This window comes from Seriola dumerili, unplaced genomic scaffold (assembly GCF_002260705.1).
Source record: "Seriola dumerili isolate Sdu_G_001 unplaced genomic scaffold, Sdu_1.0 BDQW01000110.1, whole genome shotgun sequence".
NCBI classification, from domain to species: Eukaryota; Metazoa; Chordata; class Actinopteri; order Carangiformes; family Carangidae; genus Seriola; species Seriola dumerili.
Genome location: NW_019174365.1, coordinates 10696872 through 10715023, shown reverse-complemented (window position 1 = coordinate 10715023; position 18152 = coordinate 10696872). Strand labels below are relative to the sequence as shown.

Genomic DNA, 18152 nt, shown 5'->3' with positions numbered 1-18152 from the left:
GCTCAGCTCTGCTTATGTTGCTTTTGTTTGTTCCGGTTTTAAACTAAAGGTGAGCGACGTCATCTCCTGTCCCCGCTCGTCCAATCAGCGTGAAGCCGTTACCTGACTGTTTTTATTTAGTAGACAATTTTAGTCATATCTGTGTGAAATGTTGTTGTAAAATAATGTCAGACAGCTGTGGTATTTTAAATCTGCGCTGAATTACCAAAGCAGGCAGTCAGCGGTTTACTCCGCATCATTTATGTCAGCATAATTTGATTCGTTGCAAATTTGCTAGAAATATGTGCCACTTTAATAAAGTAACAGCTACAGCTGCTGTGCAAAGGTTTTAGGCACTGAAAGTAAAGTGAGCATCCTTTCAAAATAATACCACAAATAGTTTTTTTTATACAAAGTGCAGTAAAGAGAAAAAAGAAACACTAAATCAAATCAATATTTGGTGTGACCCACCCTTTGCATTTAAAACAACACAATCATTTCTGCTACTTCCACACAGGTTTTCAAGCTACTCTGCTGTTGTAAGCATCGCAGAGAACTTGGCACAGTTCTTCTGTGGATTTAGGCTCAGTGTCTTCTGTCTCCTCTTGTAATCCCAGACTGACACCATGATGTTGAGATCAGGCCTCTGTGGGGGCCAGACCATCTGTTTCAGGACTCGTTATTCTTATTGCTGATGATAGTTTTCTATGACTCTGATTGTATGTTTGTGGTCGTTGTCACGCTGCAGAATGAATGAATAGACAGAGTGTGTGCTTGAAAATTTTTGCACAGTACCGTTTGTTGTTTCCTCCATCCTCTGTCTTGTAGAGGGACTCTGTCAAAATCTGTTTTAAAGATCTTCATTGGTTTGTGTTTTAACAAATTGCTTCTATTTGCTTCATTTTCTAAGTGTCAATTAATGAGCACGCAAAAACCTCAGGAAATGTATTATTATTCCATCATAGAAGTCCTACAGGGCTACAACCAACAATTATTTCCATTATCAATACTATGACTATTATTTTCTTTAATAACAGATTGACTGCCCAGTGTGTAAGATGTCAAAATAGAGAAACATGCCATCCTTATTCCCTGAAGCGCAAGTTGACATATTCAAATTGCTTTTTATTTCTGATCAACCATGAAAACTACCCCCCGGGTAGTTGCCTGTTTTGCCCTGGTTCCTGTTTTTAGAGATGACTGTGCATAATGTCTCATGGATTAGTGCATGGTGGAAATAACTCTGTGATGTCTGCAGGCTATAACCATAACAAAGGCACAAAACACACTCAACTCTGAGGTGTTTGTACTTCAGCTTTCCTAATCACTGCTATATTCTCTCTTTTTCTCACACACACACACACACACACACACACACACAAACAGAAAGCATTTAAATGGGGAATCATGTGATAAAAGGCTTTATTAACCAGTCCTGCAGGCTGAGAGCAGAACACCACGCCCCACTGAAGGGGCCAAAGCCTCTTCACACTCAATTCAACATACAGTAAATACAACAGAAGATCAGGTCATTCAAGCTCAGAGAGGAACAACCTGTCATTTCTCTGCGCTGTTACCAATAACAACCAGCTTTCTGGCCTTTGGTCCTTTTCAAACAGACTCGTCAACCTGCAAAATCACAGGGAGCGCAAGACACGAAACGTAGTGTATTCTCTGTGGAGGTGACTAGACAGGCTACGGTCGTCTCATGATTTGCAAATGGAGTGCAGTCGCCTTCAACATGTACGCTTTGGCTTGTTCCGATTAATGCTGGAGTGTCGGGTTGGCTTTAACTTTTGTTTTGCTTTCATCACTGATATGATACGAGACAAGCGCAACCACTGCAGCAGCTATCACGCAGCCTACTTGCTCTGCTCTTGCTAGAAAAAGATTTATTGCTTCATTAAAAGCTTTTTTTAAAAAAAAAAAAAAGCATCAGAAGCACCTCAGAGACACTGCCTTCTGACTTCAGAATTAAGTGGCATCAGAGTAAAAAAAAAAAAGCCTCACCAAGACGTCAAAATGAAAGAAAATACAATGTCTTTTTCCCGGTTGCATACGAGTGGGTTGATCCTGTTGGACATGCCGTGGGAGCAGCTCTACACGGTAGGCTGCAGCAGCTCCTGTAGCTGACACAAGGTGTCCTTCAGGGTGCCGGCTAATGTTTCTGCGTGAGTCTCCTCGCAGCAGTTGAAGGCGGTGATGGAAAAGTGGACGTGGTCTGCCTGGGGGTTGTAACAAATGGCGTAACCGTCGGGAACGAGAGGCCCGAAACACATCACGCTGTCCGTGTTGGCAGGCACCTGAAGGGACGAGAGAGAGGAGAGCATGACTGCACAGATGGAATGTAAACACTAGAAAAACTAAGACTGTTTCTGATATGAACACACATTATATGACAAAATGGCATTTGTAAGAAAAATCACGTAACATAATCTAATTGATGTTCAAAGTAATAACCCATGTTCCATAGTATGAATCATCAATTTGGACACCATTATTTTGTAAAACATAACAGAACTGATGCAATTAGTCATATGATCAATTAGTTGATGGGCAGAAAACATTTTTAAAAAAAATGTTTTTCAGCTTTAAATAGTAAAAATACTAAACACTTTTGTGTTTGGACCTGCTGTTTGAAGATGTCAACTTAGACTTCAGCAGCTACTTTCCAACATTTTATCGCCTAAAGGAATAATCAATCAGTTCGTATCGGGCACAATAATCACTAATGATTAAAGATAACAGATTATGATCATATCTCTCTACATTGCCCAGCAAAATTAGATAATTAATCTAATTAGATAACCTAAATTAATTAGGAAATTCCGGGTAATCCAGCGGATCTTTCAGCACTATTGTTGGTGAAATAAAAATGGATGAGGATGACTGTTTTGCTAATAGATTTTACTCTGCACCCCGTTGGCATCAGCTCACAAATTCAAATCTACAAACAAAACATTTTTAAACTGGTTAAATGGGAAAAATATTAAATCCCTTAAAATTAGAGCATATTAAAAAAGTGTTGGCTCGTAGTGTCATTATTCGTTGAATGTAAAGGATATGTTACGCAGTCTACACTGAACACAGTGTGAAAGGGTGAAGTACTGACAAGTGTTGACTGTGATCCAGAGTGATTCACCAGATTAAGAAAGAGCACAGCAGAAGACAGTAGCTACAACACAATATGGGACTTATAAAAAGCAGGAGCATAACAACAGGCCATAAAAATCACATGAACTTCAGCTTACAGGAACATGATTAAAAGCCAAATCAGGAGCAAATAAGACAAGAGGAGCAGCTTGATTGCTGGAAACTCCGAAAATGCATTTTGTTGACGGTAAATGTGCCACATTAAGAGAACATCACATGCTCTAAAACAACAGGGGAAACTGCTGATAGAAAAATTCCTCTCATATGATGGGAGAAAAAAAAAAACAATTCTCACTTCCTGTTGCAACAGGGCTTTAAATACCATCTGTAAATCAACAAATAGAAACGCTGTCACACAGGAACACACCTGCCCCGTTCTGAGTTTCCAGTGCGTTGCCAGCCCGTACGCTGTATCCATGAAGATTTTGGGAATGCTCAGTCCTTCCTCGATGGCCTGCAGCTTGAGCCCGAGCAGGTGGCGGTCAATGCCGTGTCCTTTAAGTGCCTGAATGGAGCAGGAAAAAAAAAAATAGAATATAAGCATTTATCAATTAAAAACAGACAGAAGCTGTTTGAGATTGTTCACTTGGCTTTTACCAGCTCAGTCAGAGCCGTGTAGGCATCAACCGCTTCTCTGAACAGCTGCAGTTTTGCTTCCCGCTGCAACACAAAAATAATGCATGCACTACGATTACAAGCAACTCCACATTTCCAAACTGTTAAATCAACCTGAAACCAAATAAAATCTGTGGAACAATTCCCTGCTATCATCGTGTTCCTCACCGATACAGACGGATCGTCAAAGGCCTGTATGAACATGAGCGTCTGATTGGTTGGCGAGCGAATAAATTCTGTCCTTCCTCCTCTAAACATCCTCTGAGAAGCAATATCACAGGCCGGACAGACCTCATTGTGAACTCTAACAAAAAAAAAAAAGTATAAGGAGTAAAATATAAGAACAAAAACATTGATAATTTCAGTCCTTGGTCTTATTTGTTCATCACGACTCGTTCCAGCACAAACAATACAGACAGAAATTATCTAAATCAGGGGGTTTTCAAAATATGACACTGACAATAATAGTGTTGGTTTTCTAATGGTGGATTTTTCCTTTTAATATAAACAATCACAGCTTGACTATGACCCAAATCTTTTGATAACGTCTTATCACTGACCTGTAGTAGGCGAGCTGCAGGGCGACCTGGATGAAGGAGTTCGGACTCAGGTTGTACTTCTTGGGAAGCTCCTTGCCGAACCTCTTGAAGTTGAACACGTTGACGTCGAGGTCGTTGATCAATCTGCAGGAAATTCATAGAAACATCATCCTGTGTTTCTAAACTCAAGGTTCCCTTACTGGCTTTTTCTCAAGCTTTTGGCCGTATCTCACTGTCCCTCACAGCAAATTAACTTGCTCAGGTGTCATGTGATGACAGGTGGTCGTACTGCAGGGGAGATTCAGGGATGATGACAATCTGAGCAAGTCTGTTGGCTGAATTAGGCTGTGAGGCTTTGTTTAGGCTTTGTGTTCCTCAAGTTGTTAGACTCCATGATATCAGAATCAGAATCAGAAACAGGTTTATTATCCAGTAGGTTTTCACATACAAGGAGGTTGTGGTGCATAAAGCAAGAGAAAATATGAGTACCACCGCAATCATGAATATAAAATAGACATTTACAATTAAAAAATGTAAATATCTTTAATTAAAAAAAGAGATATACAGTATTTAATATGCTGCTCAGTTTTTTTTTTAGCACTTTTCATATTGTACTTTAATAAATTTTGGATTTTTTGAGACATATGAGTAGCTAGCTAGTTTTTAGTCTTTTTTTTCTCTGTCTTATAAAGAACTTTAAGCTGCAATCTTTGTATGAAATGTGCTATGCAAGTCAAGTTATTATTATTACTATTATTATTGTTATTATTATTCATATAAATTCTTAACAAATACAAATACAGTATGTCTGCTTGCAATTATATTGTAGTTTGTTATACTCCCTTCATTAAACGTTTACATACTACTTATAAATGCTAAATAGTGGGGACAAGGGGTCAAGTCAAGGTAACAGCTGTCCAGTTCAAGTGCATGTTAGAAAAAACGTTTTCCGCATTCACATCCTGACAGCTCAGTGATTTAAAGGAAACAGCAGACTGAGGGAGTTGTGTTTGGGTTGTGGTCAGGAAATAAAGGCCCGGATCACAATAACAACTTCCAAGTGATGCAACTAAGGCAGTGGATCCAGCGAGAGCTTTCTCTGCATCAAGGTTACATTAAACTCAGGAGGAGATAAGTGTGTTTACACTCCTGCTGCTTTTCCTTTTGGCCAAGTTCACTTCAGCTTTGCTTGATCGGAAAAGCAAACATCCAGCTTACACTAAGCAGCGAGGCCGTTCTTCTCTTATCATGATAAATATTCTGCAGAGACCTCATGTTCACTCACTCCACCCAGTGCGGGAGAGTAAGTGAGGAGAGGGAGAGCTTACATATCGAGGTTCTGCTTGGCGTGCTCAATGTCTCTCTTGATTTCTCGGTCTATGTGAAAGTAAAGCTTCTTGGGCATCGGCAGAGGGACCAGCGGCGCTCTCTTCGGGTCTGGTTTCTCACTGCGGTCAAGAAAACACACATTACTTGCTCATGAGTACGTCGGATGCAAAGCATAAATCCAGCTATTTTCCACCTCATATTATAATGATCCATTTCGACAACATCTGCTTGAGTTTCTTCACTACAGAGACAATCACGGTGCATTTTGTGTTGCACGTGTTAACAGTTGTTCTGTAATGAGACATTTAGCTGCAGCTTTAGTACAACCCCTGCGACTCGGTGCCAGCACCATGCAGCCTCTTCCTCCAGCGCTTTTTCACAAGAAAAATATTACGTCACGTTGGACAAAAGCGTCCACCAAATGAGCGCTGATGCTTGTTAGGTTGTGGATAAATTGAAAAGTAAATGTATTAAAGTGAAACTGAAGAAAAAATATCCATAACACTGATGCAAATAAAATGATTTCCTGCCAGGAATCATTCTTTTTTTTTTTACCAGCAAAAAATAACTTTAAAAACTCTAAATGTGATGAGATGTACAGAACCAGTGACATGATTTTCTTATAATTTCTATCTAAATCAAATGAACTAAATCAGGGCCCAGCCGAAGACTGTGTATTACAGAGGACCTCAAAGTGTCACAGGTAAAACCTTTTATCTGCCAAAGACAAAACTATCCACCAGACAAATTCTACTGACATTTGGTGCTTGGTGGCTGACAAATTCAGACCCAATATAGAAAATAATTGCAACACAAAAACAATATAAAACACCACAAAACATCAGGACAGGACAAGCTCACTCTTTATTAACCCTTTGCCTCACCAGTACTCCAGGATGTGGTCCAGCAGTGTTGCTATGGGTGGACCCTCAGCTGTGGCTTGTTCATACAGAAGACCCCATGAGCCGTCCTCGCCCACCACAAACTGTTCAAACAAACACAGACAAGAGTTAGTTACTTATGTAATCTAACCTTTCCTCATGTGTGTGATTCTTCCTGCTGCTCACCTGCAGCGTTTTGTCGAACCAGCGGTTGCCGCTGTTGGAGAACGTCCCGCCTCCGTGCAGGATCTGAGCCGCTTTACGGCTCGCGTACCTGCCAATCAAAGTTGGAACAAACAGGAAAAAACAAATTACGAGAAAAAATGTTTAATTATCAGTTAATTAATATTTGTGATATTGAAGTTATCAAAGATTTGTGAAACTCAAATCAAACGTAGAGCTGATAACTGATTAATTGTTTAAATCAATTTTTAAGCAAAAATGCCAAATATTTGTTGGTTTCAGCTTCTCCGGAGGATTTGCCATATTACCAGACTGAATATTTTGGTTTTGGACTATTAACTGAAGACAATAAAAACTACTTGAAGACATCACCTTGGGCTGTGGAAAATGAATATTTGAATTAATATGCTAATGTTTTGCAAACCGAACAAGCAACAGATTAATCAAAAATATAATGAGATACTAAACATAAGTTGCAGCCTTATTCAAATCTAACTGTGTAACACACTTTAGCTACAAAGCTGCCAGCAAGTAGAAAGTAGGACGATATTTAAAATGGAGGAAGTGACAATTGTAAATTGTTGCTTAAGATCCAATGTCAACATTTGACACAATTATATCTGAGCACACACAGAGGATTACCCAACATATTTAGCAAACACAGACATACCTGAGTGTGGATTATGGTGTGTGTGTGTGTGTGTGTGTGTGTGTGTGTGTGTGTGTGTGTGTGTGTGTGGGTGTGTGTGTGTGTGTGTGTGTGTGTGTGTGCGTACTTCTCATCTGATATCCTCATCACTGGAGAATCCAGACACAAGGAGAAAAGTCCTGTCTCTATCAGCCGCACTGATTCCTTGTTCAGTTTATCTGCGTCACACACAGAGAGAATAAAACCAAACACTGAGAATTCAACCATGTCAACATTTAAAGTTGGAGCCGTGTCTCTTGTTTTTTTGTCACTGTGCTGACACACAACAAAGACATTCAGAACACACAAGCTTTGACTGCTGAGGACATTTACCGTTTACCTTTGCAGATCTGAATTTTTGCTGCCTGGGACACGTCGTTTATTATATCTAAATAATAGTTTTGATTATTTTGGCCCATTAACTACAAATCGCATACACTTTGACCAAAGCGTACCATTGATTTCCTAACTGGTATTGATTTCCAGGTTCCAGTTCATGCCAGTATGGTATAAGAGAACACTTACAACTTACTTGAGATAGGTAATCAATCAAAGTGATCAATAACTCAGCTTCCTTCTTTTCTGTTAAAGTCATGCTGAGAATCTGGTAACTGATGGTATTTGTTGTAAATGTTTTAATTATTTTATCTGGTATATTTGTATATTTTATGTTTGGGATTGTATTACCTTTATTCTTTGTTTATACTGTTAAACACACAAAAAAGTGCTATATAAATAAAAAAATAATAATTTTTTTAAACATGTTTCCTGTTTGACAGGAAAAAAAAAATCACTCTACATTTTTACTTTTCTTCTTTTTCAAATAAATTTTTCTGCAGTTTAATTATTATAATGCACTGAAATGAAAGCAGCACCCTGGGAGGTAGAACATAAACTAAAGTCATGGTACACTTTGTAAAATGATCAGCTGTAATTAATGGGTTCGAGCGGAGTTAAGTAGTACATTTGGATATATAGTAAATGCTACATACAACTGTTTGATGGGAGTGTGTGCAGTGCTGCTGTCTACCTCTCAGCAGGCGGTTGTAGGCCTGTCCCCAGGTGTGGCGGTGCTCGCTGGTCAGGATGCCCATCGGCTCCTTGTCAGTCTTCCAGGACTGAGACCTGATCCTCAGCAGCTGGGCGTGGATCTGACTCTCGGTCATCCGCGAGCCGTCGCTGTTGTAAACCTCCAGCTGGAAGAACTGGTGACAAAAAGACATCACCAGACGCCAGTGAGTATTTAGCGGCCAGTTTAAATTCATGTAAGTGTGGAAAGAGAGACGTTAGTCCACATTCATTAATCCTGATTTACACAGACCCGCAGACAATCATGGGCGTGGAGCTGCTGCTCAAAGTTCTGACTTTTCAAATGTAAATATTTGCTGCTTTTCTTTTTCTGCTCTGATGGTAAATTGAACATTTTTGGGGTAAGAACTGTTCCTTGGACAAAACAAGAAATTTAAAAATGACAGTTTGTGCTTTGTAAAATTGTGTTTTTCACTATTTTCTGATATTCTGTTGACCAAATGATTGGTTGATTATTAAGAAAACAACTGACAGATAGATTGATTAATTAATCAGTCAATCAGTAGAAAATCACTGCAGCTTTTCTGATAATCAATTAATTGTCTATTGATCACAAATGCCAAACATTTTCTGATTTCAGCTTTTCAAATGTGAATATTTGCTGCTTTTCTCTGATTTTACATCACTGTGAACATCACTGTGAACTCAACAAAACAACATTTTTATCACTATTTTTGGACACGATATAAACCAAATGAGTGATCAAGACAATAATATGCAGATTGCTTCATTATTAACATAATAATTTATTGCATTATTTTTGATTGTGAGCAGTAAATGTGAGATAAGGGCTCATAATACAGGGATGACCATGTTTACAAAAAAGTAGCAGTTTAACAATTAAAAAAACAGAATTTCCCAGTTTTTCATCAGCACTTAGTGGATCCAATGCTTCAGTTTCACACAGAAATTCAATTGTAACTCTGCCAAGCTGAGCATGAGGTGTCAGAGGCCAAGCCTGTATAACACTTGGGTTAGTGTAGTTTATGATATCAGTGCCAAATGTACCAAAGGAAAGCAACAACGCCAACTGAAAGTCATTCTTGGCATTTTGCAAGTGGAATAGACTTTAAATTCAAAGGTTTAAGATTAACCATCCATCAGGCTGAAAGCTGAGACGACTGAGATCTGATTTGTTTTGATCCCTCCATCTGCCAGAATCTCTCGTCCCACAGGAAGAGCTGCTGCCAAAACTCCAATAAAAGAGCTTCTAGTGAGCCCACATGACTTCTGTTTACAAAGCTTGGTGCATGTGTAACTTGTTTAAAACTCCACCTGACGTGACTGCTATGTCGTAGAACCTGTGATCAGGCAGCCTGATGGATTATGCCAAGTCAACAAAAAGAAAATATAAATCTGACACCATCATCTGCTGTCTGCTGGCTCATCGTACCTGGTAGTTCCTGACGACCGTGATGTGTGTTGGCGAGCGCCGGGAGCGGCCGTGGCGGGCGATGTAGTCGTGTTTGGGACCGGGGACCCTGCAGGAGGAGAAGAGGAGCGGGTAGAGCTCCATGCACAGAGGCTTCCCTCGCATGTACTCGGCTGGCAGCTGGCCACTGACGGGGGAGAAGGAGACAGACGTGTCTGTTAATAGTGACTTTATTTAAGAAATTCATTTATTGCTCTGGACACAGGACCCCAAACATGCAACCAGACCAAACCAGGAAGGAAACCTGCTTGGAAAACCATCTATTGACGCTCCCCTAGTTGTTATTTAGTTGTTATTAGAATCTAATAAGCAGATTAAAGAGATTAGATTAAAATATAAATATAATAGTACTTAAGACAAGAAACACTTGATTCCTGAGCTATGAACTATAAATAATAATCAAATTAAAGTTCATTTTCCTCAACAAACTAGTTAAAATGGATAAGAAAGCTGAGAGACCACAGATTATTCAAAGATTATGAAATAATCAGCCTACAAAAGAAAATAATGAAATCACCACAATCTCAATTTTACAATTTAATGTCCAGTCGGAAAACTTTACACCCGTTTGCTTCTGTATGTGTGTATGGCAGCATAATGTTATACATATATCAGATAATAATACTATTATAAATGTCCTGATGTGGTAAACTTTAACACACTAAAACAAACACTGACATCTGCTTATAACTAATATTTCATGCGGGTCTGAGCCAAAACAGTTTTCTCCACAGAGATGTTTCAGTAGTGCGCTGTTGGCTTTGTAAAGATCCTGCTACACAGAGTGGGGGCGAATAAATTTAGACAAAGATTAACTTCATACAGCAGAGAAATACGAGGCGATGCCAGCAGGGCTAAAGGTGGAGCACTAAAATAGAAGCTAATGAAAGAGACAGTTTAAACAACAGATTAAAATGACAACAGAGGATTAATGTGGCATCTGAGCAAAGGCTGTTCAGAGCTGTGAAATCGGTTTATGGTTTATCACCATCTCTAATGTTTGTAGCAGATAACTATTAACAGCTAGTTTAAGTTGGAATTAGTGAATATCCTGAACTCTCTGTGCTCACGAATGCTCACTGCATCTAATCCTACAGAACTGTGACACTGACAAAAAAATTATTAGAGATTAACAATCTTGCAACGGGATCTCACCAGCAGCAACGGACAACATCTATCTTCGAACTTGACCTTCACTTAGACCTCAATTACACACCTGTGAAGTTTTTGTGACTGTATCTTGCACGGTTCTGATGTATCACACTGACAAAAATCTGTCCACAGACGTATAAACATTTGCCAAAGTACCTGTTAGTTCCCGCTACAGTAGGTGTCTCCAGGACACACACACACTCACAAACACTGAGGTCAGTGTGACATAGAAATGCATCTGATCCAGTGCAAAGCAGGCTACATTTACTCAAGCACAGGTCATGGCACTTCTACTCCACCACATTTCAGAATGAAATATTTTTACTTCACTAGTTTTTATCTGGCACCTGCAGTTACTTGGTATATTCTGTATTTTACTGATTATTTTTCAGACACAACATATGATGAGCTTCTGAAACATGACACGCCGTTTCATCAAGTGCTTTTATATGTAAAATAATATAACACAGATAACACTATGATTACTTTCTTTTACAGTGCGGTATTACTACTTTCACTGAGGTAAAGGATAACATTATAACATTTAACGTTTAAAACAGGTAGAGGATTAAGTGCTACATTAATGTTGTCTTAGATTTGCTTATTAGCAGTACTTTTTATCTGGCTGCAGCTCAGTCATAAAATCAAGACTTACTTGTTTATTTTGGCCTTGAAGTCTAGAACCGCTGCGATCAGTTTGGATGCAAACCTACGTGGAGAGGAACATGTTGTGGTCAGTATTTTATCATGTAACACAGTCAGTCAGATTTCCTGTTATGGACATGCAGTGGTGGAAATCAATCACGGTTCATATTCAGTAAAAGCTATTAAATGTGTCGTATTAACACTCAGGGATCACTAATGCAGAACAGAGCAGGACTAAAACAGCACTGTCCTGGTTTTTCAGGTGAAAACGATGCGTCATCACATCGGTAACATGCAAGAAACTCACCCAAACAACCAAATATTAAGATTTACCTAAATTCATTTTCTCAATGTAATTAATGCAATTATCTTGGTAAAGGCTTAAATAAACAGGTGTGTGTATCTACATCATAGCAACACTGGCTAAGCAACTCCACGCATAACTGATGACACAAAGACACAACACCAAAGTACACGCATTTTTTGTCTGCTCTTACTATTCTGCTGAGTGTTTAACAGTGTTCATACTAACAGAATTCAAGCTGATTAATTAATTGATTTATTGGAAATATGTGTATCTGTACTATTAGTGTTCCTTTGCATGTAAATGCAGTCATGCAGAAGAGGCTCTTAAAATCGAGTGCTTGTTAAGAAAGAACGCATATTTTAAAGTACTGATTGTGATAACAGAATTCTGTTTTTCAGTGATACCTAATATCTCACTGCCTATTTCTGAAAAAGCCAAGGCCTGTGTCAAACAATATACACCAGACTTCAAAGAAAAAATATTAAATTCATAGTAAATTATCCGGATCTGCCCCAAAATCTAACAGGTTCTTCCCTGGCCCGTGCTCTGTCCCTCCACCAAGTTCGGTGTGAATCGGTTCTGTACTTTTTGCATATTCCTGCTAACAATAAACAGACAGGGGTGAAAAACAATCTCCTTGGCAGAGTTGACAGAGTTGGGCAGCTGCAGTTTTTATATGTTTTTTCTGTAGGAAACTGGGTTTATTGTGCTATGAAACTATCACCACATCCCTGACGTATATTTAAACACATTTAAATAATCGCTCCAAGCGTAAGGACTGACATGTCACCAGCTTTTAGTGTCTACTCTGCTGTGCTGTGTCATTGTTGGCAGACCATATCAGTATGTGTTGACTCACACTAGCTGGCTCCTCCAGTCGTTATAATCTCTTCTCGGCAGAGAGATGGCCGGGTTCGAGTGTACAGGCAGGGGCTGTCTGCTCTCCAAATACGCCCACTGCACCCACCAGTCTGAGATCTGCAGTGGAGAGACCACACACACATATGAAGGACTTCATGATTATTCAGAGAGAACAGCAGAACAGACTTTGTCAGGACAGTCGGTGTAAACTTTATGGCTGGAACAAAACCACAGCAGGGATGTCAGATTTTTGGGAACACTGAGCTCAGATTTACACAGGAAATGGGAAAAAAATTGTCTTTCAAATGAGCAAATATATCTTTACCAAGGAAGTTGTGTTTTATACTAAAATATCAAATAGAACATAAGTGAAGAAAAAGAAAACCAACAAATAGTCACATTTGAGAAGCTGGGATGAGATTATTCTTCAATATCAACAGACTAATTAATTCACATTAATTGACTGTGGAGCCTTGTCTATGTTTTCTGAATGTTTTCAAGTTGTTACATGTTTTTTTAATCTTGAAAGACTCAATGCGTTCCCATACTAAATAATTAAAACCACCTGAAAACACATACAAATAATTTTTAATTATTTGGTGCCCAAGTATACCCATTTACAAGAGCTCCAAAAAATGTAATGTATCGTTTTGGTGTACAAATAATCATAATAATAATTATTATTATGATTATGTACAGTAGTAGTAGTAGTATTAGTAACGTTACCAACGTTACTGGATTCACTCATGAATGCTCCAAACACCAGCTATATCTACACTTTAAAACACTCCCACACAACACCTGTCACACTTCCCACATTGATACAGGAGACACATACCCAGTTCTTGGTGTGTCTGGCTCTCCTCTCCAGCCCCTCCTGCAGCTGTGCACCCAGGCTGCCCGGCCTGCCGAACTCCTGCACCATCCTGCGGGTGTGGCGGAGCTCCTCGGGGGGCAGCAGGGGCTCCAGTGCCCTCAGGTAACCCTGCAAGGTGTGGGCCAGCGGGGGCACCGGATGGGAGGGCACAGAGGAGAAGAAGCACACCTCCTGCCGCAATGAAACCTGGAAGGAGAGGGAGTGGGTTACACATTGCTGCTAAACTGGGTGAAATATATTTATGTTATGCCAAAAATTAAAAAGTTTAAAAGTGTAATTATAGCGTTCGTAGAGTAACTCTGCGTGAGAGCTTAACTAAACGGCAAAAGGGCACGACTAGGGCGTATCAAAAATAGGAAGTGTGACCGCAGGAACATGCCCAGCGGCTTCGTACTGTTTAACTGTAATAAATACATTGTAAATGAGATTATGTGTCAGCTATATCCAACTCTAAAAGCAGAACTCGACTCACCCGAGACAGCCAAGCCCTGCAGGTTCCTGGTTGAATTTTCCTCAAAATCATGTTTCTTTAAATCACAAATCCACTCTGTGTTGCATCTGTGTGACAAAAAAGCAGCTCTGTGTTTATTGTCTGGTAACTTTTGCACAGTTTCCACAGGGTCAGATCGTCAAAACGAAGCCCAGCCCTCCTCCTACTGCTTCTCCACGGTGGCTGTGAGTGAACGTCGTCATCGCTCGATATATCCTAGTTTGAAAACATATGTGCATGAGACAAAAGGCAGACAACTCCACACGGTGGTTTTGTTTCTTCAGACTGCGAGCATGCAGATATTCACGTACCGGACTGCACTGAAGCTACATACAAGCCCACACACGTGTTGACGTAAAAATGTTTCCGTAAACAGCTACGTGACCCAAAACTTCGTGTGCATTACCGCGTCTGTCCACACGGTGTCGCCGTTTGAACTCAGGATGGCGTCGTGCTCTGAATGTAGTTCCGTGTTTGTCAACCTGTTAAACAAAAGCTGGTGTTGGATTTTTAAATGGCATTTCGGTGTCACTCTTTTAAAAGATAAAAAAACTTCTAGAAAATAAGAGTCCAAATAAAAGCTGGTGTAAATAAATCAAATATTGGTTCCTGCTGGTACTAAATGTAAGTGCAGTGCAGGAGAAAACAACACCATGGACAACACAGGAGTAGCAATAAGAGTAAAGGCAACTTTTTCAGAAATGCCCTGGGGCACACTCACACAAATTATATCTTTGTGAAATGATATTACCCCTCTTAATGTGGTCATGAAAAGTTCTGAAGAGAAATGAATTTAAAACCTCAGTATATTTCATATATTTAAATTTTTTTCACCAAATTAAAATTTTGGGGAATTCCAGCCTTATTTGATATCAACAAACAGAAGACAGAAACCCTTTTTTCCCAGAATTGTTTATTATTTTTTTTCTCTTGAAGCCAGCTTCTTCAACTGTCATAGAAAAAAAATATTTTCAAAGAATTTGCAAATAGTTTGCATATTACACATCTTTTACCAATTAAAATATTCATTTACAAACAAGAAATATTTTGTATAGATTATATTATAAAGGTAATACAGCCAAAAGTCAGATAGCAGCTGCAATATGACAAAGTTAATCTGGTAATTAAACTGTTTATATTATACACTCTTCTTCCTCTCAGGGACTTCCACACACACAACTCTCTCCACTTCCACATGACAAAAATATCAGTTTATATCCATACAAGTGAACTGTTACCAGACCTCTTTTTTGTGAACAGTAAGGCTAAATTAAACCCCACATAAGACATAGGACGCCACACACATTGCACCATGACATGTTCCTGCACTGTTCAACACAGTACCCACTGAGAGAAGATTTTTCTGAAAGGCTTCAGACAAGAGAAGTCAAATATCTACATGAACTGATTCATATCATCTGTATGGGCAAATCCAGCAGGCACATGAAACCAGATGATGTGAACATCACTCTTCTGTGCTGAGGCAGTGCTGACTTAAATTTAGAAAGTAATTAACATAGAAGAAACTGTCAAATATATTAACTAAAAATAAAAAAAATCTTATCAGTTTCATTATATTGCATAGACAAGTGATCCTTCATCACCCAACAGTGCACACCTGAGGGTCTTTTATAATATTTTTACAATATGTACCATTCTTATACATTCATATATGTCCCTCAATTTCCCTGAAAATAAACTAGGTAATATATTGTCCAGTAAACACAATTATGTCTCTTTTACAACTGCATAAATCAAACTGAACTGTACATTTCTTCCACAACAATCATTCATCATGATGCTATTTAAACAAAACACCACAAGGATTACAAAACACTCACGTCAACACTCAAGTCAATTATTCAAATGAAAGAAAACAACAAAAATCACAAAATATTGTTTTAACAGATGTCTCATCACATGGGAAATTTTGGCGAAGATGACTGGCTTCTACCGAGGGCAAGACTCATCTGGAAGACAGAGAGGTGGAGATGGAAGGTAAACAAGGTGAATCTAGGGTTTTATTCTATTTTATTTCTTATATTTAGAGCTGATTTATTCCCATTCACCAACAGTGACATTTATGGCTGCGAGAACCACAAATGCGACATTATACCATTCCATTTGTTCTCCAACAATCATGAATTTTTCCAAATTTAGTTTTTAATTTTTTCATTTAAAACCGGAAAATTGGTCAGTTTGTCTATTTAAAAGACAAGACTGGTGTTATTCCACATTTTTCTTACTGCCACGAAACTCCATTACACAAAACATGCTGAGGCCCAGTCACACCAGCATTTAATATTGTGAAATTTTGCAGACTTTTGCATCTGTGGATTCACTTGTGGGGACCATATAAATCTGTGTGATTTTTTTTTTTTTTTGTGTCTAGTTCAACTAAATTAATTTGAGATGCAAAGTTGTGCTGTTGACAAATAGCAAACCATGTTGACAGAGTTGACCAATGAGAAATGGAGGAACAGGACTTAATAGTATAAATACTTGTTTGTCTAGCTTTGTCTATCCTGGTAGTGACAAAACTGACATTTAGCTTGTTAACTGACTGTTAGCTGACAGTTAGCAGTTAACTGACTTTTTCTCCACTTTGATAACTCTTCATTGAATTAAATGATGTACATTGCTGACAGCTGTATGACAGTAGGTGAAATACATGTTTTGAATGAACTTACTGCCCCGTTAGCAACCAAGCTAATGAGCCTGATAGCTTGCAAATATTTTTTCCCCTTCAATAAGTATTTTGAATGAAATGATTTGCCATCTAAAGATCAGTTACAAGACAGGAGTTGATGGTGCAAATAATATTTTGAATATATTTATTGTCAAGTTAGTGAACAAGCTAAAGAGCCTGCTTAATGAAAGCTAGCTTGGAAGATCATTTTTTCTACCATCAATAGCTTTCTTGAATTAGCCTGAATGTCCTGAGGTTATGAGACAGTTGGTACAAGCACATTTTAAATAAACTTAAATACTTTCTGAATCTGTGGCACGCAGCCCAAAACTTTAACTTCAGATTATTTGGTGCGCTAGTGAGTATTTATGACGTGTGCTCACGTTCTTTGTAATGAAGAGACATGTCGCCCAGTGCTCCGGTGTGGCTCAACAATGGAGCTGTATGGCACAAAGCAGTAAGCTATATGAGGTTTTGGATACACAATTAATACTTCTTAGTCTGATAAATTAATTATTGGTTTTGGTCATTTCATGGAATTTGGAGAAAAATACAGAATAATGCCATTCATATCTTTTAAGGGAAAAGAAACAGAAAAGAAACAGAAAAGAAACAAAAATTTGTCATCTTAGCCTAAGCAAAGTCCACACCTATGGAGAGTTTCACAGGAGAGCGGCAAAGTCTGTAAGACATGTTGAAAAGCAAAACAACCTCATTACACATTGTGTTTTTTAAGAAGGGGATGACATTGACCCACTCTTAGACCCCGTCCTGTTGCAGTCCCAACATTACTTGTGCTTTTGGACACTATCGCTCCTCCTTCCACATCAGCTTCCTCCAACTGCACCTCCTCTCCTTGCGGCCTCCCCAGGTCATGAGGGTAGGGGGTACACACCAGCATGGAGGTCTCTGATGGGTACTCACACACTTGCTCCAGCTGGTCCTCATCAAAACACACCTTCACCTGTAAACACGAGGAGAGGGAGGTTATTTATTTCACTTTTAATCAGCTCCAGTCCAATACACTTTTAAATTTGTTAATGTTATTGTTGTGATATTGTGATTTGTTGTCACATTGGTTCATTTTTGAAAACCGCTTTTCAAAAATTAAGATTAACATTAACAAACAGACACAACACTTTGTGCAAATATTATACAATGAATTATTTTAGAAATCAAAATTAAAACAAAGCACTGCATGAAAATAGCAAAGAAAATGACAGAAAGTTTAAATTAAAATGCC

At 38.8% G+C, this 18152-nt stretch overlaps 1 protein-coding gene across 1 annotated transcript; it reads right to left on the bottom strand.

The window, feature by feature from the left end:
- Nucleotides 1-1383: 1383 nt before the first annotated feature.
- On the bottom strand, nt 1384-14575 carry LOC111223470 (carnitine O-acetyltransferase-like). The gene is made up of 15 exons (XM_022747630.1): nt 14203-14575; nt 13692-13916; nt 12852-12970; nt 11696-11749; nt 9850-10015; nt 8398-8572; nt 7456-7546; nt 6683-6770; nt 6500-6600; nt 5615-5734; nt 4308-4430; nt 3916-4051; nt 3730-3792; nt 3500-3637; nt 1384-2282 (listed from the first exon to the last, which is right to left on the bottom strand). The coding sequence occupies exons 1-15, from the start codon at nt 14251-14253 to the stop codon at nt 2079-2081; spliced, it is 1854 nt and encodes a 617-aa protein (XP_022603351.1). The 5' UTR covers nt 14254-14575; the 3' UTR covers nt 1384-2078.
- Nucleotides 14576-18152: the final 3577 nt, after the last annotated feature.